The sequence below is a fragment of the Pinus tabuliformis genome, chromosome X (assembly GCF_031772625.1).
Source record: "Pinus tabuliformis cultivar Carrire ecotype Pingquan chromosome X, CPIR1, whole genome shotgun sequence".
Classification (NCBI taxonomy): domain Eukaryota; kingdom Viridiplantae; phylum Streptophyta; class Pinopsida; order Pinales; family Pinaceae; genus Pinus; species Pinus tabuliformis.
This window is the reverse complement of record NC_142308.1, coordinates 649,010,209-649,036,613: the sequence shown is the minus strand read 5'-3', so window position 1 is coordinate 649,036,613 and position 26,405 is coordinate 649,010,209. Positions and strand designations below refer to the sequence as shown.

Genomic DNA, 26,405 nt, shown 5'->3' with positions numbered 1-26,405 from the left:
TTTATGATTGGGATTTCCTCTCAAAGAGTGAGAGGTTTTGACCCTCGCTGACTAGCCTACATACTATGTCTCTTGTCTTCTATTGTTTATTTGGTAATTGTCTTGATGAAAAGAACACAATAATAACATAACAAAGAGAAGATCATAATCCAAGAAGTAAAAGTATATCACAAGCAATTATCAAGAAGAGAAATCTCCTAACTTCTGATGCCCTAGATTTCTCAACATGGTATTAGAGCTTAGGTGCTAAAGTCAAGAAGGGGCATCTAATCAAGAAGACACGAGAGTCAAGTTTCAAAAAGAAGGATCAAAGCAATTGAAAGGACACCAAGAAAGAAGATCAAGACCTTCATCATATTGAAACCCTAGATCGAAGAAATCCACTCTAGCGAGAATCTTGAAATCATATTCAAGAAGGAAGCAGCAAGAAAGACCAAAACCTTAGAAGTATTTCCGAGATCATCATCTGAGGAAGTTCTTCAAGGTCGAAGGTAGACTAGAACATTCAAGAAGGATCATGAAGCAAGCTCTCTCTCATTAATCCTTCAAGGAGGAAGCAAGCAACAAATACTCAAGTAAGTTTATGACTTCATCTGATACTATCAAAATATCTTTTTGCAAGGAAAGCAACAAATTGGTTGTGACTGCAAACTTCCTTGCATGGAAGAAGAGAGCAAACCTAAACCTCATTGAGAATGAAGTCATGGACCACATCAAAGGGTCAATAACTCAACCTCCCAAAGGAGATACTCAAGCACATGCTAGATTCATGAAGGGAGAAGTAAGAGCCCAGAGGATTCTCATAGAATCCATCAAAGACTCTCTCATCCCATATGTATCAAAATTAGACACTACAAAAGATATATACGACAAATTGGTAGAGTTCTTTTTCGTAAGTACTTCTGGAGAAGTAATCTCTCTAAGGCAAGAACTCTACAAATTGAAGATCTCAAGGGAAGAAGGAATAGCCTCATATTTTACGAGGATTTCTAAAATAAGAGATCAACTTCAAGATCTCAGTGAAATAATGTCTAGCAAAGAAATGACCACTATAGTATTGAATGCACTACTGGAGGAATGGGGCAACTTCACTTCAAGTATCTATGGGAAGAAAGAAGCCACTCCTTTTCAAGATCTATGGTCATTGTGTAAGATCGAAGAAACCAGACTAAAGGCAAAGTCGGATGTAGGAACAAATGAGCAGAATCAAGCATATGCTTCTATGTCAAGAAGAAAAGGAAAGTTTGGAAAATTTGGTCCTCAAAAGAAGAAGAAGAACATGGCTAAAGTACAATGCTATGGATGTCAAGAATATGGGCACTATCGAAGAGATTGTCCTAAGCTTAAAAGGGACAATAACAAGAGGAATAAGGAAGAAGCCCATATTACCGAAGAAGTAGAAGAGCATGAGACAAAGAAGCCTAAGTAGGATGAAGTGAGAAATCTCTATGATGACTAAGAGAATCTCCCTCACGAAAAGGTACACTTATGTTGTGTAAATTATAGATAGGAAGCATTGAAAATAAGATACGATGCATCATATTAGAGAATGGCATCATGGTAGAAGCATTAGAAGTAAGAGCTCGTGACATATGTAATATGATGGATGTCTGGAACAAAACCTATTGAAGTCAACTATGTAGGATATAGCTCTTGGAAAAACTCATTAAAAACTCAAGTAATACTTATGAAAAAGGAAGAAGTCATCTGGGAAAAGGGTTATCATACATTTGTCAAAAGGTAACATCTGCAGGATAGGATATGCAAGATCCTCAAGATTCTCTAATGGAATCTTCATTGTAAGATTCACCGCTCAAGAGGAATAGCAAGTGTTTCTTCAAGAATTCCAATCTTGTGGAATTCATAGGATGATGGTATGATAACTTAACTATGAAGCAGGTCAAGGGGTGAAATTCCTTCACCCAATGGAATTTGCTGCAAGAAGTTTGGAGGACACAAAAGAAAGATGAGGTATGTATGCTCACACTTGATATCATATCATATGGTTGCAGACAACATGGATCACTGCTCTATCTAAGCATGACCAAATAAAGGATCTCCTACCTCAAAGGGATGCAAGAATGCATAGGTCACATATTTATTAGATGAAATCAACATAATATGTCCTCATATGGAGTATGAGGTAGTTAACTACAACTGAGGAACTCTGAAGCTCCTAGGAATGAAATGTGTGAAGAAAGGAAGGAAGAGTTCATGCAACAATGGCAAAGGCAGTCAACATCCAAAAGACCAAGAGGATTTGACTATGATATCTCCCAGAAAGATATGGAGACTCTGATGGAAGTCTGGAAAAAGATGGAGACCCTTGATAAAAGTTAAAACATATCTTTAGGAGATGTGTCAACATATATGCAATATGTTGATGTCTTCAAGAAGATGTCATGATAAAAGACCATCACAAAGGTAATTATGATTTAAATGTTCATTATTGATGAACTAGTATCTGATGGGCTTATGCAGGGATACCAAAGGGAAGAACTGTGGATGTCTTCCAAGAGAACCATGTAGAAGGATGCAAGAACCTTCCGAAGAAGAAATCATGATGAAGGTAGCATAACATGAACCAATGTCAGAGGTAGACTAATAGATCACTTTCTAATAAGAGGAATGATGACATGACTAACTCATGCATAAAAGTGATGGATGGTTTGTGCCCTATGAAGAAGTCCCAAAAGATGAAGACTCCGTAACAAAGGAAATTCATGACATCGAAGGAAGGAGTTCTTCAAGCAGCTAGTTGTCCCATCATCTCCACCTGAGCAGCATTGTAGGTCCCTATTTTTAGAGCGAACCTGGAAAGCTTCTTACTTGGAAAAAACTTGGAAATTCCTAAGCCAAGAGGGAGCTTAGGTACATTCCTTATGTAGGAATGAGTAAATTCCTTTATTGGAATAGATATGTCCTCCCTAATTGAGAGGGAGAGATAGACACATCATTCTAGTCTTCACTTGGGAAGACAGAATGAGAGGATTGGGTAATCATTTGGCATCTGATACTCTTTGAGGATGAGATAGGGCATCCAAGATAAGAGTAGTCATGGAGGACCGATATTCTTTGAGGACTGAGAATCCAAGATAAGAATAGTCTTAATGGAACACACCCTGAAAACCCAGGTGGGGTATGTTCCGAGAGAGACAATGATGAGAGTGTCTATAAATCATTGGTCTCGCCAACACTGAGCTCATATCTTGTGGAGAGATAGAGTTGTTAGTCAAAGCCTTGATATGTGACAATGTTGGTTGATATGACGCTAAAAAAATGGGTTACCAATCCGATTCTTCTTATGAGAAATTCTTTAGCTTCAGAATGTACTATTATGAATACCTCCCTAGTTAAGAGGGAGTGTTGAAAAATGCAACTAGGTTTGGTCTTCATAATTACATGTAATTGTGATTTTATGTAAAGAGATGTAAAGAAGAAAAATAAAATTATTGTAATGCTTGCATCATGGGTTTCATGAGCAAGAGATTTTATTTTTGAGTTAAGGCTCCCATTGAGAGCCTTTAGGAATTTTGACATCTAGTCATAAATATATAAAAGAGTCATTGTCATGTAAAGACATGTTACACATTGCAAAGAGTGACACTTGTCTATGTAAAGTCATCCTCCAAGACCTTGTCACTAACCCTCATCATGTCGTCCTACAACAAAGAGATGAATCTAGAAGATGAAGTCGGCTTCCCTCCAAGTGATCATGTCGACCTAGAGGTCATGAACAAACTTGTATATATACCCATACTCGGCCTCATTTGGAGATAACGAATTCGGTGAAGCAAGTCAAGAAAAAAATCTGAAATATACACCAGAAGAAGCCTCCATATTAGGCTTTAGCGCAGCAAAGAGGAAAGCTAGCGAAGATAGTCAAGCATTCTTTTTGGGTTAGTTTTTCCTCCCGCATGCAAAGAGAGCAGAACTGAAGGTATCCAGAAGAAGTCGAAGAAGTTGTTGTCACTTTGAGGTGATTATTGTTTGGGTATAGAGCCTCACTAGGAGAAGCCGAGTCAAGGTGCAAGAGATCTCTCTCTTGTAGAGACTACAAAGAAAGCGAAGATATTCTAGGGTTTTTGTGGTAGGGTGACAAGCCTACAAGAAGAGACCGAGAATAAAAGGAAGTCGAGATCAAGAAGGGAAGGAGCCGAGATCGAGAAGAGAAAGGAAGCCGAGAACAAGAAGAGGAAAAGCATCGTTGAAGAAGAAGTTAGTGACTTGGTCTTGAGAGGATACTAGAGTCAAGGGTCTTTGTCATGGTCTTGGTACTCGTCAATTGAAGATCTATAGGGAAAATTTCAGTGTTGCACACATCGCGATTGGGATTTAATCGGCGCCGGGAAAAAAACGGAAAAAATCGTTAAAATCGGGAAAAAATCGGAAAAAAGCGGGAAAAAATCGTTTGGCACAAAAATATTCATTTTTTTTCATTTTTTTTCAATTTTTTTAATATCTAAACCATCTACAACATAAAATAAATACATTGACACATAAATATGATAAAAAAACTAATATATAAGATGTTTAATATCATTTCTAGCGCTAAAATCACACATAACATTGAATCATGTCCTGAATAGTAAGTCCCAACTCAGCCTCAAAATATCAACAAAAAATATGATAATGTATCTCATCATGTCATAATGTCATATACAATAAAATGAAAGTCTAATCCTATTGATTTCCTCTGCCCCTCTTGCAAGAAAATGCCACAGCTTTCCCTTTCCCTCTAGATGTAGATGCTGGTGCCCGTGCAGGTGGAAATGGCAGTGGAGTCTGATGTGATCTAGACGTTGAAGAACTAGAAGTAGGAGCTATAGGAGGTAGACCACGTCCTCTACTGGTGGCAGGGGTAGCCCGGGCAGGTGGTGTCACCTGGAAACATTACAATCTCCCAAACCTGAAATCCTGAAAAACTGATAAGTCTGCTGGATTTTAAATGAAATCTAAAATTCTACTTTCTCCATATGAAATCCAATGAGGCTGGAACCACTCTCAAACATCCTGAGTCATTTCATGGTAATGTTAAAAATTTAAGTAAAAGGATGAAAATGAAGATTAAGGAGAATGTCACTTTTACTTTAAGAATTTAACATTACCATGAATAGCATATCCATACTAGGGCCTAGACTTGATCATTAAGCTACCCCACTCAAAAATTATTTGTTTCTTTCAAAAAACATTGCATGAAAAAACCCAAAAAAAGTTATAAAACTATGCTGTCCTGATCCCCCACGATTTTTTCGTTAAAAATCGCGCTTTTTTCGAAAAAATCGCGATTTTTTGAAAAAAGCGCGATTTTTTCAGTAAAAATCGGCAAAAAAAAAGTAGGCGATTTTTTCGTATAAAAATCGCGATTTGATCGGCAAGATGAAAAAATCGCGATTTTCCGATAAAATCGCGATTTTATCGCGATTTTCCGATAAAATCGCGATTTTATCGCGATTTTAACAACACTGGAAAATTTCTAATTGGGTTTTCCTCTCAAAGAGTGAGAGGTTTTGGCCCTCGCTAACTAGCCTACATATTTTGTCTCTTGTCTTCTATTGTTTATTTGGTAATTGTCTTGATGAAAAGAACACAATAATAACATAATGAAGAGAAGATCATAATCCAAGAAGTAAAAGTATATCACAAGCAATTATCAAGAAGAGAATTCTCCTAACTTTTGATGCCCTAGATTTCTCAACAAAGTCAGACCAAAACAGTGATAAAAACAATGGTCAAACTCTGCAATCAACTTTGTGGTCAGGCCTACAATCAACCCTGTGATTGGTCTGCGATCAAAGTCAACATAATTCCTCAGTTCTTGTGTTAATAAATGTGGCCTGCCAAAAACGAAATTCTGACCCAAAAATCACAGTCAAATGTGGTCAAAACACCCCTGGTCAACACTGGCCAAACTTGCAACACTTTGAATTTCGGCCATGTAATTCGCCCTGCAATTCATCCTTCTACTGCCACAGGTGTGAGGAAAAGAGATGCCCAATAAGTTGTACGAACCAATCAGATGAAGAGAGAGAAGAATGTGTGAGATGAGATGATGCCAAATGAGGTTTGAGATCTCTCTTATTTATACAAGTCGTGGGGCTTAAAGAGACATGTCCATTGGGCTCCATGAGCCTACATGATGATGTGGCCAACCTTGACAATTTGCACATGTGTGGGCTTGACATCAAAAACATGTTTCCCCTTGTCCAAATTTGATGATCTTTAGGTCGATATTGACCCTCTCAAAAAGAGGAATTCAATGCAATAATCATCTTCATCAAATGAGCTGTCCAAAGTGAAGTTTGGCCCTATTTGCCAATTTCAACGGTTTCCTTCTGCTATCTAATGAGAGATGTTGGCCTTATAACTTAGAGAGGTAATTGCTCTTAGACGTCAAGAATTGCAGGGTTCCTCCAAACCTACTGTTGATCATCTCTTTCTTTCTCCTTATTTATGTCAGTGGGAGCATTAAGTGCCCTATGGGTAGCAGCTACCATTGACACTAACACTATTGGAGGAAAAAAATATTTAAACAGGAACCCCTGACATGAATGGCCCCAAGGCATGCTTACACTTCTAACTTTATTACTCAATGTAGGGGAACAATTGCTTCCTCCTTTCTCTAACACAAACCTCACAAGTAATAGTGCATTTCCAAGTTTTTAATTTCTCCTAGAGGCAAATTTTAGAAGGTAATCAGAAAACACATAATCAAGCTTATTCATTGCACATTAAAAACAACATATATACAATTAATCAGATAATTGTCAACAAAGTCTGGCAATTATACCACTGGAGCAATATTTCATGTCATTCAGAATTCTTTTACTGATTTCATGAATCTCAAGGGCTAAGTGAATCGAATTGGTTGATTCTCAAAATAGGCATCTTTCTTAATTTATGCATGAGTGAAAATATCTTAAAGTCTACCTTACACCCTAACTTACTCAAACAGCCCATAGCTTCTATGATTACTGTTGCATGACTAACCAGAAAGTTCAGTACGGCATACATAACTCTTCCTGAACTTTCACAAAATGATTGGTATTTAGTATTTACTGATTAGACCATACCATGGGGATTGAATGTTCGTCAATATCTTGGACAATATGTCGTAGATTGAACATCCTGTAAATTTCTAGGCAGTGTACTTATAGTCCAATCCTTTAAATTTCTACATCTAGACACTGTACTACAATACAAAATCTTTGTTGCTATGTAAGTACACTACTTATTGCTAATTGAAATGCATGTCCAAATCCCAATCCAATTTTGAGCTCAGATCCAATCTTTTAAGTTCATAAAATAAGTTTGACTCAATAATGAACCCATTAATAATTCAAAGTGTTTACAGATGCAATTAAGATTGAGGGCTAAATAAAATAGGAAACTTCAATTTCAAAAAATAAACATCGACAAAAAGTATGGCATAGGAAAATTAAATAATGAACCTGTTGACCAGACTTGGGATAGTCACCTTCACCTTCTTTTATGTCCCAATAAATAAGCCCAGAATCACACCTAACATAGTTGTCAGGTGTCATCACCTTCACATTAAAGCCTGAATGTAATTGAATAGAAATTGCAATTAGAATCAACTTTCATATTGAGAACTCTCTTTAATTATCTATCACCCTAGGAAGATAACACAATTAACAATATGGATGAGGAAAGGCACATCTTAGGGAAAATAAATATGCATGGCACCTCATTTTCTACGTCTATGTTGCTTCAGAAAATGACCATCACCTACGAATCAGTAAGGTCGGGGAAAAGGCAAGGCAAATTTTATTCAAACACATCCTGCCAATATAACTCAAATGTGAAATTAAATCGCAGTGTTCAAGAATGGTTACCCCCAATACTAGAATGGCAAAATTTACAATTTCTATGAAATGACAAGCAAATAAATATACATGGTACCTCATTTTCTAAGTACCCATTGCTTCAGAAAATGACTGTCAAGTACACATCAAACAGGTAGGAAAAATGGGAAGGCAAATTTTATTCAAATACAACCAATATAACTCAAATGTGAAGTTAATTTTTTGTGTTAATGTTCAAAAATTGGTTACTCTCAAAACATGAATGGAAAAATTTGCCAGTTCTTTGACAGAGGATTTAATACAACTGAAATGCCATTTCAACATGCATAAGATCTATACATATATTTGAGCACTAAGATAAACAATTATGAAAATATGTAAAACACACAAAAATCACCCATAACAAGGTCATAAATTACTATATCCCCATGATGACGATAAACCAAATTTAGCAGAGTCAAATTTTAGCAACACATCTTTTAACTAGTAACACTTTTATTTTGGAATAGTCTAAAATGGGTACTGATGGAAAATTGTTACAAAATTACCAAAATTTACATGTGTTTATTTAGATAATTGGTTGTGTTACTGTCTGTTGTCGCACAAAATGTCTAGGCACCATGACAACGGCTCAGATTGGGGTTGTCACCCTGATTCCCAATATCTCCGTTTAAGCTGTCTCCCTACAGCAGACTAAAGGGGGTAGACTCTACAGAAATGGAATGAAGAAGGACCAGTTGGGAGCCAACCAATCCGGGACACACAATTGAGCAACCAAATACTTGTTTAGATTTAGCAAGACTTAAATGATTCGATTTAGACAATTAATACCAGTGCCTTGTGGAGTCAACTATCTTGCTAAGAAATTTATGACCAAGTACAGGATGGACAACTGCTGCTAAGGAAAATGTTATTATGATGAAAAGAGATGCAAGATGTCATTAGCAAAGGGATGAGTGAATAGTTTTGAGATAAGATCGTTTAAGGTTCAAGTGCTTAGTATTAATTAACCTTTATGGCAAGAGTACTTAATAAATGAAGAGACAATCTTACACGAGACAAAGTTCCAATTTTCCAAATGCCAATAGGATATAGAAGATGCCAAAGATACAATTGTTCAAGTAAATAATCACAAAATGTATCTCTTAAAGAACGATCACTAATAACCATAAACTAATAATGATATTAATGGCAAGAGAAAGAACTAGAGCATTTACCCAAGGTGTTATTCAAATCTATTATCCAATGACAATAAGATCATCAATGTTCCTTTTTAGACAATTAGGATGCCTTAACTCAGACAATAATAAACGTTCTTACTCAAAAGATTTGTTGAATAAACAATACTAAACATTCACTTTCCACATGAATTAAAGGTGCTTATTTTTCAGCGATATCAATTAAGCTTTCAGAGATAATAAGGGCAGCAAAAAAAAAAAAACTATGACAGCAGATAGATTAGCCCTTTAAACTCTTATGACAGTCACCTTCAGAATTATGTTTCAACACCTAAGTTTCAGAAATTTAATATTCAGGACAGCAGTAGATCAAATTTATTTTCAGCGCTTTAAACTTCATAAATGCATTCAGGACAACAAGCTTATATGTGTGTAATCCTAATTCAGAACTCAAAAAATATCAAGCATTTAAACTTAAAACCCAATGTCAATAACCACTAAAACTTGTTGAAGTAAGAATGCAAAAAATCACCCAAAAGCACCTAATTTTCAGAGATTTGCATTTAAAACAGCAGTGAGTTCTTTAGGGATAGCAATAAACCAAATTAGTGCAAATATGTAAAACAGTCCCAAAATATTCAATTTGATATGTGCAATCCAAATTCAGAATTTAGAAAATAAAAACTTGACACTACTGACCATGCCAAACCTTGCTGCAAAAAATATTCACTTTTAGAATGAAGTAACAATACTAATTTTCAAAAATAATGTTTATAACAGAAGCTTATTATTTTGGGACAGCAGTAAACCTTAGATGCCAAACTAATGAAAAATATGTCAAACAGTTCCCAATCAATTGTTTCTTAGAAAATATTGAATTTAGATGCAAATTTCTGTTATGATTAAACTTCGAAAGCAAGGAGACAGTCATTCAAATTTTGGTTTTATCCTCAGTGATTATCTTCGTTGATGTGCTTAATATCACTACTTAAATTAATTAGCTTAATGTATTGGACAGAAAAATAAATAGAGGTTAGAAAATGAAACCTGAGGCCATAGGCCTTGAATTTTTTTATCCAATTTCTTCCAGGAATGAGCAAATCTGAAAATCACCAATTTCTACCCATGGTTCTCTTCAACTTCAATTCAGATCTACATGGCAAAACCCTCATCCAAACTCGGAAATTTTTTTTTGCAATTTTGTATCTCAAAAATTCATTAAATGCAAGATCTGAAATTTCACTGAATGATCCTTGAATTATTTGGCCCTAAAAACAAAAATGAGACTAGATCTTGCCCTCCAAGGCTTAGATCTATCTTAGAAGCCAAAATTTTCCTCAAATAAACGCAGATCTAAAGCCTTTAATGAAAAATCTTATCGTTTTTTCCCTGCAAACAAAAGTTTGAGGCTAGATCTTGCCCTCCAGGGCCTAGATCTAGCTCAGATCTGAAGATCTCATTGGCAGATTTCTCAAATCTATTTCTGGACAAGTGAAAAGAAAAAAAAACTCAAAATCCAATATGTACAAAAATAGAGAAAATTCCAAAAGCCCAAGTGTTAAAATTCAAAATTATGTTAGAAAACATCATATCTACACAAGTAAATTACAGATCTATACAAATAATCTACAGATCTGAGGAGTATGAGTCCAACTTCATTTCCAAATCTGTAGGTATAAAGCTCTTCGTGGTCAAATCTAGCTATTTAACACAATTTTTTAGAGATAAATAATTTTTTAAATGAGGTACTATCCCAGAAAACCCTGCAAGAGAAGCTTCGTTAGATAAATCATGGGGTTTAAATCAAGTGGGATCTTTAGATCTTATCCTTTAGGAGTCGGCTGGTCCAACTGAGGACTTCCCCAAACGCCCAAATTTTTAAGTACGAATGATTTCTGCAAACACTAGATCAATTTGTTGGATCGATAAAGATATAAAATAACAATATAATCTTCAAGAATTAAAGATACCTGCTAATTTAATCAAATTAAAATTGCTTCCTTAGATCCAATAAACTAAGCAAAATACATGTGCAATAGATTATTCCACGAGAGTTATTAATCGACGATTTATAAATAATATTCAGCAGAACAATAAAAACAATATTACCATAAAATACAGAAAAGAAACACGATTATCAATAAAACCCCAAAGACTTTGCATTGTTATTATTCCAGAAATATTACAAGAGAGCTTCGAGAGCTTGTACACAATCTAAAGGATCGGATATTTGAAAGACAACTGACCTCTAATTTATAGATTAATTCTCCAACAGCTAGTTGGCTTAATCCCCGTCAAAGTAATCTCGACCGATGAAAAAAATTTAATTATCTTTGAATCTCCTCCGTCGAAATTACTTTATTTTTTAAGAAAAATCGAATTTTTCATTTAATTCATTTTTAATCAATTCAAAATTAATTATTTTGAGTTGATTTATTCAAAAAATTGACTTTGACTTAACTACCAAGGTCCAAGGGTCCAAAATCTTTTGAAATTTTCAATATTCCCTTGGTTGCGGACCTACCTCCAAAAATCAATTCTTCTAGAACCCACGAATTTTTTAATTTGGAGGATTAATTTTTCCTAGGACTTAAAATTAATTAAATTTCTAGCTTGGGATTTTAATTTATTTTTGCCAAAAAAATTAATTAATTGACGCATGAGGGGATTAATAATTTTTTCAACCCTCAAATAATTTAGCCATGGTGTCTAAATATGAGGGACCATGCGTTAAAATATTTTTTTACATCAAGATATTACAATTTAATACATGAAGGGGAACACCCGTTCATTATAAACCTTCGTTATTTTACTCCATTCTGCGACTTAAATATGATCTAGTAGACCCTGTGATTTGTAATAAAATAATTTAGCCAATTAACTAAAATTATTCCCAAAAAAATTTACAGAAGACTTGACTAGAACACTAGGACTTACCTAAGATCTTGACGACAAAATCCACCCTAGCTTTGGAGTGAAGTTGGAGAGAAAAACTCTGTCGATCATCCATGTTAAATACACGTGAATCGATGAGACAAAAAACCTCATAGGATAGAAATCGTCACCAAAAAAGTAGGATTACCTAGGTTGTTACATACATAAATGGTCTTACTAAGATCACTTACATTATAAACATGCAGAACAAGTTTACAACTTTAAACAATGATGGCTGAAGATGATGATGAAATCTGACTGATCTCACTGTTCGATCATGATGGAATATTCTTGCGAAAATGTATACTGCTATAGGGTAGTTGACACGAAGTGGTCAACACTGTCAATGTTGACAAAACCGGAATCGGCAAAATATCGACAAGGGTCTAGAAAACATCATTCCGAAAAAATCAACAAACATAAAAAGTACATTATATATATATATATATATATATATATATATATATATATATATATACTTTAAACATATAAAGCAACAACATCAGATAAACACATTGGCACATAAATATGGAGAAAGCACTAATATATATATATATATATATATATAGTGGATACCAGATCAAAAATGATTCATCACATTCAATATCGAATCCTAAAGTCTAATAGTTGTCCAATCAAGGATTCAAAAATAGGGAACCAATACAAAATGACATGATATATATATATATATAAGGTAGATGTACAATGACAACAAAAACAAAACTAGCAGCTAGCTAATGCTCTCTCCCCCTTTTATAGGAAAAGATGATGGGTTGTTTGCCAGGCCTGCTCCTAACAGCAGAACGCCTTGGCACTGCAACAAGTGTCTAATGGTGACTACTAGGTGTAGAACTAGGCTCATTAGTCTCTTTAAAAGATGGTGTTGATACTGCCACATCCTCCTCTTGTTCCTTCTCCTCCTCCCGCTCCTTCCCCTCATCCTCCTCCTCCTCCTCCTTGTTAGAAAATGTAACTAGGTTTGGCCTTCATAATTGCTATTGTTTTTATGTTAATGTATATTTCATTTAAACATCAAAAGAAGAAAAAGAAATATTATTTTATAAGCACGGGTTTCATGCTCAAATTATTTGGTCATCTAGGTCAAGTATGTTCTTCATGCTTCTAGGGTTTATTGAGTCCAAAGAACACTTGTCATAAGTCAAAATATTGTATGAGATTCAAATCTCATTTGGACTTTGAAAAGAAAGCGGAAAAAGAAAAATGTTTAAGTCAAAAATGTAATTTTTTGTATCCACGAGACCAAGTCATCCCTGCCTCATCAAGTCGGCCCCAGAATGGGTAATTTGTTGAAAAATGTAACTAGGTTCGGTCATCATAATGACATGTAATTATGATTTTATGTAATTAATGTGAGGAAAAAAATAAACTTATTTTGTAATGCTCGAGTCATGGGTTTCATGCTCAAGGAATTTTATTTTATAGTTAAGGCTCCCATTGTGAGCCTTTATGGTTGGTCATCATGTCATAAAGTTTGTAATCTCCCAAATGGTACAATTTGGGGTTTTCTTGAAATTCCAACTCATAAATACTTCAGAAATTTAAACCATCAATACCATAAACAATTTACACAAATTAAACCACAAAATTTATGGCAAAAACGGAAATAAAATCTGCAACTAAATAATAGACAATATAATCATGCAGAAAATCTCAGCCTTATTAATATGTAAATAAACTAGTACAAGAGCAGGAATATCGCTGAGATGATGGCCCCAAATAGATCTACAATAATGCCGCAATTGGCCTCCAAAACAAACTGAAAATAATAAACTGCAACCTGTGAACCCTAAATGGATCCACCAAGGGAAGAGATGGATGCTCGCCCACTCTCACTGAATCGCCCGAGGGTTTCCGTCTTAGGGTTACTGCTGAAGTAGAGAACCGGGTTCTCAAAACCTCACCACAAAGACAATACACAAATCCCAGATGTCTCCAGAGTCCAAATGACCTCCTCCTCTTCTTTTATAGATTTGATGGATAGATCTCCAAGCCTCTAGAAGCATCTTATTTTATTATTTTATTATTATTCTAGAAGCCCCTCCATTGACTTTATCTTAAATGTCCTTTTAATTTTATTTTATTTCACTTAAGTCACTTTTGGCCCATTTCCTCCAATTAATTATTTTTCCTTAATTAAATGACTAATTAAAGTCATTTTTAATCAAGGAAAATGGTAAATCACCCACCATACTCTCTCCAGCCACCAGAAATCACTTCTCAACATCCCATCCTATAGATCTTCTCATTTTGGTTCCAATGAGCTATTACACTAAGGTGTTATGTCAAATATTCCTCTCGAAATGCCACCTTGAGCGTAATTAATTAAGTTATGCCCAATAATAACCTCGTTTTATGGGAATTATCAGAAAGTCACGGAACCAAAAACAAGATGTGTGGAACTGCTCATGATGATGAATATGCCAAGCGAATGCCATCGAACCCCATAAAAACTCCTCAAAACTCCATTGGGACCCCTAATGACATAAACCTGCTCCATTGATCTGGCCATCCCCTGCCCTCGAAATCTACCCTTGATGTACTATGGAGAAAAATAAAAATTGGGACATTACAAATCCTCTCGCCCCAAGATTGCTTGCCCTCAAGCAATCCACACCTGTCCACTGTAGAGGCATTTGCAAACTGATACCAAGATCCCATATGAACCACTGGTCCACATCATGCCTCTAAGCAATCCAAACATGACTAGATCCCCCAATACCTGGATCCCATGCCCGTCTCTGACTCAACCTGCTATTAGTAGATCCACCTAGATCCCAATGCCACCATGGCCAATCATCACCCAAGTCCCTTGGCTCAAACTGTGTTCTATCTCTGGTCCGATGATGCATGGTGGTTCCAAGGGTCATTGTTTAATTTTTCCAATTTATTTAGGAGTTTTGTGAGTTTCTCCATGATTTCAGCGCAATGAGGACAAGTACATGATAATACAACAATAACTTGCAACATAAATAAGTATGAGAGGAAAATGCTTGAGAGAATTATAATGCTCAAATCGATTCGATGCCATATTGCATGCATGCAAAACCCGGAAGTAGACCCAAGTACTGGAAATGGTCCAAACTAGTAGCACATATCGCCGAGAAAATATTGTTGCTGCTACTAATGAAAAACCGAAGTATTTGCCCTTAAAACTACTTAGAAAATTCTGAAAATTTAACTTGGAGCTCCTCACACCAAAACCATAAAAACCGAGAAATGGTTTGGCTTAAATCTAAGCAGAGATCAAACCCACTAAGTGGTGTGAATAATCCAATTTACCAATAAAACGAACTATTGAAGGAATATCGATTTACAGCCTGAATACTACCTGGAAAATTTTGAAATTTTAACCACGAACTCCTCTCATAAAACCCAGAAAAATTTTGGGCAAATTCTAGTTGACCTGGAAAATCTCAATTTAGTGTGAGTTTCCTAATTTGCCCAAATCTGCACACTACTCCAAATAAGATAAAATGTACCACAATGCTCCAACTCATTAATCTTACAAATTTACTACAAAATCGTCGACTCAAATGAGAGAAATCTCTTGCAAAACCTCCAGTAAATAAAGTGGGTATGGAAGTTAAATTAGGTGTAACAAATAAACTTAGCCCCAATAGATAAATTTGGCTCTGGAAAATAAACTAGGCTTGGGCGAATAAATTGGGCTCCAGCAAATAAACTCAGTGCAACAAATAATTTTGACCCACCAAGAGAAATTCCACACAGTAGAATAATTTTGGCCCTGCAAGATAAATTTGGCCCAGCAAAATAATCTCGGTATAGAAAGATAAATTCGACCCAGCAAAATAATCTTGGTCCAAAAATATAAATTCGATCTAGCAAAATAATTTTGGCCCAACAAAATGAATTCGGCCTAGCAGAATAATTTCAGCCCTGCAATAAATTCGGTCCAACAATTTTTTATTTATTTTTTTACATACATGCAACAATTATCCTCCAGCAAAAATTTAACAATTTTAATCCACAAACAATAATAGCTTGTTTCTCCAACAAAACATATTTTACTGCAACAAAATCACAACTTCAACTAATAGAAGAATTTAATCTTGCTTCATCTGGAAATAATTTTCTTTCGACACCTCCAATATAAACCCTCGAATAATCTACAATTAAAACCCTCAAGCTGGCAGGAAAACCAGCTCTGATACCACTGTAATGTCCCAAATGGTACAATTTGGGGTTTTCTTGAAATTCCAACTCAGAAATACTTCAAAAATTTAAGTTGTCAATACCATAAACAATTTGCACAAATTAAACCACAAAATTTACGGCAAAAACGGGAAATAGAATCTGCAACTGAATAATAGACAATATAAACATGCAGAAGATCTCAGCCTTATTTTATTAATATGTAAATAAGCTAGTACAAGAGCAGGAATATGGCTGAGATGATGGCCCCAAATAGATCTACAATAATGTCGCAATTGGCCTCCAAAACAAACTGAAAATCAATAAACTGCAACCTATGAACCCTAAATGGATCCACCAAGGGAAGAGATGGGTGCTCGCCCACTCTCACTGAATCACCCGAGGGTTTCTGTCTTGGGGCTACTACTGAAGTAGAGAACCAAGTTCTCAAAACCTCACCACAAAGACAATACACAAATCCTAGGTGTCTCCAAATGACCTCCTCTTCTTTTATAGATCTAATGGATAGATCTCCAAGCCTCTAAAAGCATCTTATTTTATTATTTTATTATTATTCTAGAAGCCCCTCCATTGACTTTATCTTAAGTGTCCTTTTAATTTTATTTTATTTCACTTAAATCACTTTTGGCCCATTTCCTCCAATTAATTATTTTTCCTTAATTAAATGACTAATTAAAGTCATTTTTAATCAAGGAAAATGGTAAATCACCCACCATTCTCTCTTCGGCCACCAGAAATCACTTCTCAGCATCCCGTCCTGTAGATCTTCTCATTCCGGTTCCAACGAGTTGTTACACTAAGTTGTTCTGTCAAATATTCCTCTTGGAATGCCACCTTGAGCGTAATTAATTAAGTTATGCCCAATAATAACCTGATTTTACGGGAATTATCAGAGTCACGGAACCAAAAACAAGATGTGTGGAACCACTCATGATGATGAATATGCGAAGGGAATGTCATCGAACCCAATAAAAACTCCTCAAAACTCCATCGAGACACTTGATGACATAAACCTACTGCACTAACCTGGCCATCCCCTGCCCTAGAAATCCACCCTCGTTGTACTATGGAAAAAATAAAAATGGGGACATTATAAAGTCTAATGAATCAATGTCAAAGATTGAAGACCCATTTGGGCATATTATACATTGTAAAAAGAGAAATTGTTTGAGTCATTAACCCCAAGACCATGTCACAAGCTCTCCTTGAAGTCGGCCTACAAAATGGAATAAAGATGATTCCAGAAGGTCATGTTGGCCTAAACACAAGATCAAGTCGGCCTATATCACAAGGATAGACCACTAGATATATAGCAGAACTCGGCATCATTTGAAAGAGGATTCGGTCAAATAATTTGAACTAAGAAGAAGTGTGAAGATCACAAGAGAAGAGCCTAACCACCAAGCAAAGGAAGGAGGAACATAACCAAGTCATTTTCTAATCTGTTTTGAGCAAATACACTCCACACGTGCAAGGAATCAATGTTATCTGCTGCAAGAGAAGCTGAGATATCACGGCCTCATTAGGAGAGCAGATCAAGGAAGAAAACAAGTTGATTCTCAAGCCGAATTGAAGAAGAAAGGATCTCCACCTAGAGAGAAGAAATTTAAGAGACAAAATCTCTCACACGTGTTGCAACTAGGGTTTCTGAGGAGGCCGAAAGTTGTAGACTTGATCCAAAAGGCTGAAATCTGAAGGGTAGCTGAATTCAAAGGAAGGCAAGCAGTTTGACTAGTGTTGACTTGGGCAAGAAGAAAAAGCAATGAAAAGGGGTCTTGTGACTTGGTTTTGGAGAGGTTGTTGTGTCAAGGGTCTTGGTCTTGGTATTTGTCACTTGAAATTTCTATAAGAAGAATTTGTTTGGGTTTTTCCTCTCAAGTTGAAGAGGTTTTGGCCCTGGCTAATCGCCTACATTCTATGTCTCTTATCTCCTTATTGTTTATGATCTGATAGTTGTTTGATCAAGAAGAACAATATTATAATCTAAGTTAAGAAAAGAACCTAATCTAAAGAAGTAAAAAGCATTCACAAGAAGTTATCATTACAAGAGAAATCTCCTAATCCTAATGCCCTAGATTTCTCAACATAATTTGACCTCCTGGATGTGTATAAACAGAGACAGCTCGACCTCATTTGAAGCACCAATCAAGCAAGTTCGATCTCCAAGACAAGAAGTGTGAAATTTAGAAGAACGAGCAAGAAAGCAAGAGAGAGAAAGCAAAGTCTAAGGAAGAATAAAATCGAAGTTTCTGACCTAAAATCTGCCATAGATCTCTCACACGTGCAAAATTTTGAAGTCGTTGGAGGGGACAAAGTTGCAAATCCAAAATTTTGATGTTAGGGGCTGAAATTCTGAAGCTAGAGTTGTTTTGGAAGGTTTTGACTTAAGTTGACTTTGACTTGCTGAAAGAGCTTGTGAGGAGGGCTAACTTGGGTCTTTTTGGAGGTCTCAATCTTCTTGTTTGGGTCTTAGATTTCTAATTTGATCTGATTCTATAAGAAGAGAAGAATTTTCTGAGTTTTCCCCTTGGAGGGGTTTTGCCCTGGCTTGGGGCCTACATCTTGTGTTCATTTTTTATTTGTGATCTTCATAGTTTATGGTTTTGGTAGTTGTTTGATGAACAGAACATAATAAAAATAATAAGAAGCAAACATGACTTCACAAGCAATTATCAAGTAAAGAGAAATCACCCTAACTAATGCCATTATCGATTTCTCAACGTGTTATCAGAGCTAAGGTGAAGATAAGGCGGCTTGAAGATCACTCTTGTTGGCATAAGGAAAGGACATTCATCAAAGATACCTTGAAGGACATCATTTGTGGGAAAGACGCAAGGAAGGATATAAGGCAGGACATACAGAAGGACATAAGGAAGGATAGAAGAAAAAAGACTCAAAAGGATCAACTTGAAGGAAGTCTTCTACTCCTCCATTGAATGCTCTTGTTTACACATCATCATCTTGAAGAAGAACATTGATCTCTCGCTCTTGGAAGATTATCATTTTGAAGGTTCTTTGGAAGATAAGGAAACATCGAGAATCCTGGGAACATCATCTACACTCTTTGAAGCAACTTGAAGTCTCTATTGTTCCAGGCATCCTAGAAGTCATCATTCTAGGGCATCTTTGAAGTCTCTTGGAAGTCTTGGGAACATCAAGGTATTTGAAGATCTCTTCGTCAAGTTAGACACTTTTTATCAAAACCAAAGAAAGATAAGTCTCAAGAATGGGCCAATGTAATGTTCCCAAATTTTGTGAGTGCAAAATTCACTTGGGAGTTTTGCCAATTTTTGTTGATATTAAATTAAAAGAGAGAAAATATTATTTTTGTGGAGAAAAGTGGAAATTATTATTTTAATGGAGAATGACTGGAAATAATATTTTATTGGAGGAGGAAAATTATTATTTTATTAGAAAATGGCGGAAAATTAATATTTTATTGAGAAAGAAGGCAAATTATAATTTTATTCAAAATGGCAGCAAAAGACTGCTACTGGAAAGTGGACCCCACCAATAAAACAATAGGAAAAAAGGGAGAGTCTAGAAGCTAGAGAAAGGCTCAATGGAGAATTATAAAAGGAGGATGGGATCAATTGCAAATCATTTTATTACATCTATCTCATCGACAATTGAAAGGAGTTCAAGAGTTTCAAGTGAAACTCAAGCGAATTTCGGTGGACTTCGAGTGCCACCCTAGTTAGCTATTTGGAGAAGATTAACTCAAATCTTCCATTAGAGCTTATCGTTTTGGTTGATTGAATCTTCACTTGAGATTTGATGGGAATTTTATTTGCAGGAGACTATTGGCACTGTCATTCAATTTGCAAGGCTATTCGTCGCACTCTAGGAGGTCAAGCATAATTGTTTCAAGGAGGGTCAAGTACTCTTCCTTGGTGTCAAAGGAATGATAAATAGGGAGGCCAAATAGCCATCCTTCCCACATATTTGAAGATCGATTTTGACAGTAACTTGAGGGATCTATCAATAGAGATTAAGTCAGTTCTTTTATCTTTCAAGGGGTCAAGGGTTCCAGTACCATCTCCCACATATTTTTCCAGCGCTTTTCCAACAAGGGGCCGAGCCAAACATTGAAGGGAAGACCAAATTATTTTGGCATTAGAAACAGTTATTAAAGGCCGAAATTTATAGCCAGATTGGAGGTCGTTTTGAGGCCGAATTATATCTTTCAAAGGGAGTATGGTTTCAGCAAATAATCTTCAGAATTTTCATCACAAAAAAGTGAGTTATACACAGGGAAAGAGCTCAAATGGTTGGCTTAGAAGAGGAGGTTCGATTACCTTGTTGACTGATTTTAAATTCCAGATTTAGTGTACCTTTTGTTGAAATTTCTAAGTCTGACACATCAGAAATCCCTACTGCATTATCTGATTTATTATCTCCTACTTGTTCTTTCAATTAACAAGTTATTTATAAATATAAATACTGAAATAAACACAAATGCAACCTTCACACATATACAGATCAACAACTAAAATAATTGAGACAACACAAGGGACACCGTTATTTTTGGACAATCATCCCCGGAAAAACCCAATGCGGGAAAAATAGTGCAGCAAATATGAGGGTTTTATTATTATGCAGTTTTATGGATACAACTAGGGTGCTAGAGTTGGCTCACCCTTCAGAGATTTTCCTTGGCAGAAGTACCTTTCTTCAAGAACAGATATTCTGGCTAATCAGTGACCGGATGAATAGCCTCAAAGTGACTTCGACTGTTCCCTTAGCTAAACAGCGAAAGCTGCTCCAAGCTACCCTCAGGAACTGCGTTACCCTCCAGACACTGTGTCACCCTCTACGGCTCTGCGTCAGCTAACCATCTCTCAATGCGCCCCATGAAAATTCCTCAACGCTGCCTCTTCAGCGCAGCATCAACTCTGCAGCCCTCTGCGCTACCTGCATCAGCCTCTTGGCCCTCTGCGTCACTTGCGTTGGCCTCCTCAGCCTCTGCGTCAGTCCTGGTTGCCTCTGTGTCAGCCTTCCAAGGCTTTGCGCTGTCTCTCCGGCACTCTCTCTACCTCTCTGCTATGTATTCTCAACCTTCTGTCGAACTGCCCCTCGCTGCAACAGATCACTAACTCGATTTCTCACCAAACCCTGCCCCAGAAAATCGAATTCTTGATCAATTTGGTGTATCTTCAACTGACCCTCAAGCTTCCTCTTATACTTTTCTTGTTGATGTATCAACGGCCGAGATTAAGTCCCCAATCAACGGCTAAGATTAGATTTGGCTTGATCCATGTGATTTAGAACATTTTGACCCAGTTTTATATTAATACCCATTAATATTTTAATTTTCCTAAGTTTAGACTTAGGAACCCCATTATAAATAATAATTATTTTAATATCTCTCCAACCGAGTGGAATTTCCCCAAACCATTTCTGGGTCTTGGAGATCTTATGTGCCTTAGCCTCTCCACCAATTTCCATGGCTAGAGCACATCCGATGCTACCACAAATCAATACTCCGTCTTAGCGAGGAAAGTGCTCTAGTAATGTTTTACCATGGAAACATTACACTGATCCTCCACACCAGTACCTGTGTTGATGCTTGGCCTGCTGCCTCACATCATCTGCACTGCAGCTCCTTGTACTACTGCCCATGACACTGCCACTGTCACTGCTACATCTGTACTGCAGCTCTCTCTCAATATGTTGCCCATGCTGCCCCTAGCACTGCCATTGCTAACTGATGCACTGCAACTCAGTTACCGAGAAGTAGGTAACTGACTTCTCCTAAATACTAACATCCCAGTCAGTCTAGAAGCCTCGTGAAACTAAAGCTACCTCTGTTGTTATCCTATGCTCCCTCTGCTGCTACTGCGCTGCTGCATACACCTCTGTGCCTCTCGCACTACTGCAACCTCCACTATGCTGCCTCAAATTTCTGCACCCAAGCATTGCTTTGTTGCTCCACTACACTTTGTTCCCCCCGACATCTGTCATCATGCTACTGTCGTTAAGGGCTCCCATAGCCGGATTTGATCCAAGAGTTTGGGTACCTCAAGGATCCTACCCCTAGTATGTAGTCCTCCTGACTACAACTCGATGTCTCCCCACCTCTTCTCTAGAGGTGCATGAGCACTCATGGCACAATCGTCATCAGTCTCGACCTCTTTCTCCACCTTAGCTGGAGCTGCCTTTGAATCGGAAGCTTCTCCCTTGTTTTTCTTCCTGGGACACTGGGATGCATAATGTCCCAGCGTCCCACAATGGAAGCACTTAACCTTGGGGATGTTCTTCTTCTTCCTCTTCCCTTGTTATCCCACAGATGCTAGAGCCGCATCCTCCTCCTCCTCTTTCTTGACTCGAGCTCCCTTACCACTACTCCCTGCCTTGGTCATCCTTCTTATCTCTTTCTGTCGAAGAGCTGCCCACATTTGTTCCCAATCAGGAAGAGTAGCCCTGCCCAAAATACTTTGGACAAATGTCTCCCACTCGTCAAAGACTGCATTCAGGGCAATCCTGACCATAAACCCTGGATCCTGTGTGGACCCCACGGAAGTAAGTTGGTCACGAATCTCCTGCAACCTGAGAATGAATGGATCCATCTGCTCTCCCTTATGCATTTGATATGACCTCAGTTGATTCTCCAATAGCATCTTCCATTGCACTGAAGAGCCCTGGTATAAGGTGGTCAGGGTGTCCCACATCTCCTTTGTTGTGTTCTTCTTAGCAATATGTGGTATGACATGACCTTTGACCTCGTCTAGGATCATGCACTTTGCGCTTGCCATTGCATCCTCATACTTCTCATTCTCAGCTGGGTCAACTGGGATAACCACTGCTTTCAAGGCAAGGTCCTTGATGTGATGTCGATCCAGGACTTCCAGGATCTTGGCCTTCAAGATGACAAAGTTGGAAGCCCCATCCAACCTATGATGATCCCTAGCCTATTCACTGCCATTTCAACTCCTCTTCTGGACTCCCTCTGAGTCTTGATTTCCCTCCTCAAACCGCTCCTCTCCAACCCTCCTTGCAACTGCAACTCGGATCTAGATTCCTTGGCTAGAAATCCGTCGAGGTAGTGACTCCCTCTACCTTGGTTCTGTCTCCTTAGACATAGTTTTGTATGGACAAAAACAGTGTCCCACCAACTCCTCAAATCACAATCTGCACACAACTCCTCAAGCCCCAGCAACTAAAGAAACTGAGCCTCTCAGGCTTTGCGCAATCCCGACAAAGGTTGAATCTGCCCCTCCGACCAACTGCTTTAATCCTGATTCCTACCAAGCTGAGCGGGATGACATGGCTCTTCATGAGTCTCTTTTGCCTCTCTCTGCCTTTACGCTAGCCCTTTTCCTTGGCTTGAAATGATGACGCAGGCTCTGTGTCACTTCTTCTCTTGTTGCTTCTGCTTAAGAACAGTGTTGTCTCTCGAAACAGTTGTTTTTGTTGCAAATTTCAGATTTATGCTGGTGTCTTCAGTTTTCCTGTGATCTGCAACGCTTTGATACCATGTTGAAATTTCTAAGTCTGACACATCAGAAATCCCTACTGCATTATTTGGTTTATTATTTCCTACTTGTTCTTTCAATTAACAAGTTATTTATAAATATAAATACCGAAATAAACACAAATGCAGCCTTCACACATATACAGATCAACAACTGAAATAACTGAAACAACACAAGGGACACTATTATTTTTGGACAATCATCCCCGGAAAAACCCAATGCAGGAAAACCGGTGCAGCAGATATGAGGGTTTTATTATTATGCAGTTTCCTGGACACAACTAGGGTGCCAGAGATGGCTCACCCTTCAGAGATTTTCCTTGGCAGAAGTACCTTTCTTCGAAGACAGATATTCCGGCTAATCAGCAACCGAATGAATAGCCTCACAGTGACTTCGACTGTTCCCTTAGCTAGACAGCGAAAGCTACTCCAAGCTACCCTCAAGAATTGTGTCACCCTCTACGACTCTACGTCAGCTAACCAACTCCCAGTCTACCCCACGAAAATTCCTCAACACTGACTCTTCAGCCCAGCGTCAGCTTTGCAGCCCTCTGCGCTGCCTGCGTCATCCTCTTGGCCCTCTACATCACCTGCCCTAGCCTCCTCAGCCTCTACATCACTCTTGGCTGCCTCTGGGTCAGCCTTCCAAGGCTCTACACTATCTCTTCGACACTCTCTCTGCCTCTTTGCTATGTATTCTTGGTCTTCTGTCGAACTGCCCCTCGCTGCAACAGATCACTAGCTGGATTTCTCAGCAAACCCTGCCCTAGAAAATCGAATTCTTGATCAACTTGGTGTATCTCCAACTCACCCTCAAGCCTCCTCTTATACTTTTCTTGTTGATGTATCAACGGCCGAGATTAAGTTCCTAATCAAAAGGCTAAGATTAGATTTCGCTTGATCCATGTCATTTAGAACATTCTCACCCAGTTTTATATTAATATCCATTAATATTTTAATTTTCCTAAGTTTAGACTAAAGAACCCCATTAAAAATATTAATTATTTTAATATCTCTCCCACTGAGTGGAATTTCCCCAAACCATTTCTGGGTCTTGGATATCTTATGTGCCTTAGCCTCTCCACCAGTTTTCATGGTTAGAGCACATTTAATGCTACCACAAATCAACACCTTTGTTATTTATCATTTCTAAGACAAACTTTCATGCCAAGGTCAAACAATTCCAGCCTACAAGTGAGAACCAAATCAGCCAAGGGAAAAAGGGACAAACTGTGGCAATTTCCAGATTTGTGATTTCCCCTGAGGCCACACTTGTAGGAGCTTGTAATTTGCATGAGATCAGCCTCTGTTATAAGCCAGATGTGGAGTTTTCTTCTCACTTTCTGTAGCAACTTGTCTAGGAGTGGCTAAGTTGGATCCAAAATAATATTCAGATCACTTAGCATCAAATCATATCAATTGATTTTATTCCAGGTGTCCAACCTCCAATTGCATTGTAATTCTTAGTAATTGAATTTACAGAGTTTGTTCACTAGTTGTCAAAGAGAAACTGTGAAAAGTTGTGGTTCCTTGAATTATATTTTCCAAATATTGCACACTAACTGTTTGTGAAAATGTGTAAAATGAATTCACTGATATTTTTGGAAACATTTGCTTGAAGTGGTTGTAACTGTGCACTAAAATTACTTGAAGTTTTGTTTGTTGAAATTGTTATTGCTATAGCTTGCAGATGTTTTGGCATCTATTGTAAATTTCCCAATTAGGAACATTACAGTGGTATCAAAGTTTGATCTTGGCTAGTTGTGTGCCTTAAGTCAAGTGATGACAAGAATAAGACTTCCAGGACCAGAATAAAAAGCTATGAAATCATGGGATCCGAAGAAAGGTTAAAAACAAACAACATGGAAGTAACCTTGAATGAGGTGATCAGGATGCAACAAATCATGACTGATGTGGGAGAGCAGCTGATTCATACCACAATTGGGAATCAGGCCCATTCTCAGTTATACAACAAAGCCACTATGCCCAAAATTGTGGGTGATGCATCAAGATGGCAAGACATGATTACAATTGATGTGGAGTTATTGGCAACAAATTGGAAGGCATACCAATCATTGGGACATGACATTTAGGCATCCCTCTCCTTTTGGTAGTTCTGTCAACTAGGAGACATGCACAAATCAATGGAAATTCAATGGAATTATGCAGGGATGATGAGGTGGATCAAGGCAGAAGATGGAAAAAAGTTGAAGGGGCCATGGTTGGCGGAGACACATGAGGCGCACATTAACTTGTTGGATCACGAGGAGAATCATGGCTCAGATCTACTCCATGAGAAATATAAACTTCCACAGTTGGAGAACCCTCTCAAGTGTTGTAAAATGTAACTAGGTTCGGTCTTCATAATGACATGTAATTATGATCTTTGTAAATGATGAAAAGAAGTAAATAAAATTATTTTTGTAATGCCTTGCTTCATTGGTTTCATGAGCAAGAGGTTTATTTTAGATGGCTCCCATTGAGAGCCTTAGCATTAGTCAAAGATTCAATGTCATGTATAAAGATATGTCAAAGTTATCCTAGTAAAATAGCCCTCCAAAGACAAGCACAGTCCTCCTCTTCCTATGTGGGCCTCAAGATAAACGAAGGAACTCATGTCGGCTCACATTATGGAGACACCCTGGTTCATGAACTCATGTCGGCTTATATATTTGGACAGACCACTATATATAGCAACCTCGGCCTATTCCACCGTTAGAATTCGGATTTCTTTTCTCTGAGTTTTTCGGTGATAGAGACAGAGCTTCGCATGGACAGTGGAAGAATATAATTCGCATA

At 37.4% G+C, this 26,405-nt stretch overlaps 1 protein-coding gene across 4 annotated transcripts in view; it reads right to left on the bottom strand.

Moving 5' to 3' along the window:
* LOC149141664 (FKBP-like peptidyl-prolyl cis-trans isomerase family protein) overlaps nt 1-26,405 on the bottom strand; it is a 348,564-nt gene that overhangs the window by 226,521 nt on the left and 95,638 nt on the right. For 2 of the 4 annotated variants that reach the window (XM_089448329.1, XM_089448332.1), the window contains exon 3: nt 7,452-7,561. In XM_089448329.1, the coding sequence (XP_089304455.1) occupies nt 7,452-7,561 (110 nt within the window). The remainder of the gene's footprint in view (nt 1-7,451; nt 7,562-26,405) is intronic. The other 2 variants (XM_089448330.1, XM_089448331.1) reach the window with 2 other exon arrangements.